The 2,679-nt window shown below is 37.9% G+C and overlaps 1 protein-coding gene across 1 annotated transcript; it reads right to left on the bottom strand.

The window, feature by feature from the left end:
- Positions 1–1,021: 1,021 nt before the first annotated feature.
- OR1J49B (olfactory receptor family 1 subfamily J member 49B) lies at positions 1,022–1,960 on the bottom strand. Its single transcript, NM_001391868.1, is given in 1 exon segment — positions 1,022–1,960. A coding segment is annotated over 1 exon segment (939 nt).
- Positions 1,961–2,679: the final 719 nt, after the last annotated feature.

Here is a 2,679-nt window from a genome sequence, read left to right as displayed (position 1 = left end):
TAATAATGTCTGATTAATAAGTTAGAAGGGGAATGCAATAACAAAATATATTCTTAAATAATAAAAAGGGAGAAAGAGAAGAGAAAAGAAATATGAAACAGAGGTCTCAAACAGAAAAGATAAAGTAATATGGAAAATATAAATTAAAATATATCATGATGACATTAGATGTTAACAGAACAAATTCTCCAGAAATATAATGATTGATGATTTGCATAAAAAGAGAAAAATATAGCTTTACACTGTTAACAGCGGACACCTCACAGGTATAAGGATATAGAAAAGTTTAAAATAAAATAATGGAAAAGAAGGCTGTGAAAAGACTAACCAAAAGAAAGCAGGTATATCTATATGAATATCAGGAAAAGTAGATGAGTTTATAAGGTAGAAGCCATTGCAGAGATAAAGAAGAATATCTCTTAATTATAAATGAAGTGGTGTGCTATTAAATGCATAAAAAATTATTCTCTCTTTTTTAGAAAGTCTTGAATTGTAGTGTTTTCTAATTTCCATAGAGTCATTGTTCCCATTATGACTGATTTCAATCTCCCAACATGATGTCACTGTTTTTGGAGTCACAAAGAAATGTGGACAATCAGCTTGAAACCAATGTGAGCCAATTTCATCACATTACTAAGTAAAAGAATCAGTCCACCAGGAACAGATTGAAATTCTAATTCTGTGTCTCTTCAAGAACATGGCATAAAGAATATAAAACAAAAAGTGATATATTTAAAAGGAGAAAAACACAAATCCACAATTATAATTGTGTTCATTGTTTTGCATAAGATTTTGTACATATCTTATAAGAGATGATAAATAAGCAGAAAAATTTAATTAGGAATAAAGAATATTTAGCAATCCAAATAGCAAACTTGACCCAGTTAACGTGTTAACAGCAATCGGCATGACAGCAGAATGCATATTCTTTTAAAGCTATATAGAGTTGTCAACCATACAATATTTTTTGGAAGATATATTTCACTGTACTCATGACTTCAATAAGAGGATTTAGTGATTGTCACTTAAAGAAGTTAGCCCTATTGATAAATATTTCTAGGGCCTGTTTTATATCTCTGTTCCTCAGGCTATAGATAAAGGGGTTCAGCATGGGGGTAACTACCACATACATGACTGAAGCAATTATGTCTTTGTCATTGGACCCCCATGATGAGGAGAAAAAGTAAACACCTGCAAGTGTCCCATAGTATAAAGACACCACAAAGAGATGGGAGCCACAGGTAGAAAAAACTTTAAAGAATCTCTTGATGGATGGGACCCTCAAGACAGTGGAGCCTATCCGGATGTATGACCCCAAGATGCTACTCAAAGGCAAAAAGAAAAGCATTCCTCCTTCAGTGAAGATGACCAGCTCATTGAGGGAGATGTCTGAGCAGCTCATCTTCAGGAGCACAGTGAGGTCACAGTAGAAATTTGGGATGGTATTGTCAGCACAAAAGGACAGTCGGACCAAGAGAAGGGTGTGCAACAGAGCATGTGCACAACAGAATAACCAGGATCCAGCTACTAAGGAGACATACAGCCCCTGACTCATAACAGTTGTGTAGTGGAGTGGCTGACAGATGGCCACATACCTGTCATATGCCATCACTGCAAGAAGGAAATTGTCAAGACAAGCAAAAACTAAGAAAAAACACATCTGAGATATGCACCCCACATAGGAGATGGATTGTTGCTGAGTCTGCATGTTCATGAGCATCTTTGGAACCACGACAGATGAAAGGGAAATGTCAGAGAAGGCCAAGTGGCTGAGGAAGAAGTACATGGGAGTGTGGAGGTGAGAGTCCAGCCTGATGAGCAAGATGATGAGCAGATTCCCCAGCACTGTGGTCAGGTGCATTCCCAAGAACAAGGTGAAGCACAAGCCCTGATACTCCAGTGAGAAGGGGAGCCCAAGGAGGAGGAACTCAGACACGCTGCTCTTGTTCTCAGGCCTCATAGTGCCCTTCTGTATGCTGTGGATGAAGGATGTTTGGGAATATCAGGGATTTAGAAAATATTATCAGGTCCATCACATCTCATACTGTAATTCTATGGGAAAACAATGAATTTTTAAATAGACTCATTAATTTCCCATACTTGTGGATGTGTGCATCTTCATGCTATCCCAGTCTGACTCCTGTAAACCATCACATCCAACAGTAGGCTATGAGACCACATTGTACAGAAGCAAGAGAGTGTTCATGATTTTATTCAACCATTATTTATTGAAATGAACTCCTACTAAGGACTAAAATTTCAGCAGTGAACAAGAAAGACAGAGTTCTTTCCCTCTGTGAGTGTAGAACTTGATGAGCATAGAGGGATAATTCACTACACCAAGACAGAGCCAAATCATAATAATTCACTGTGGCAGAAATAGATGAGCCTCAGCAAACTGGTATCAGTTGTTTCTGCCTTAAAGTAACGTGAGACCCCAGGGCTGAGGCAGTGTCGTTGGAGTGTTATCACACTCATCTTATGAATCTGACCAGGTCCCATTGACCTATGGCAGTAAATTCATGGTCACTCGAGAAGTGGGTGGTCATTTAAAGCCACTTGATGCTGGAATACCTCCGAAACCAGAATAGTCCACAAGCTATCTTTTGTAAGAATGGTGAATGTTTTGGTGAACACTTGGAACTAGGCTAAGAACTTTACCTATAACTCCTAATTAAA

This window comes from Equus caballus, chromosome 25, assembly GCF_041296265.1.
Source record: "Equus caballus isolate H_3958 breed thoroughbred chromosome 25, TB-T2T, whole genome shotgun sequence".
NCBI lineage: Eukaryota > Metazoa > Chordata > Mammalia > Perissodactyla > Equidae > Equus > Equus caballus.
This window is presented reverse-complemented; position numbering and strand designations above follow the sequence as displayed.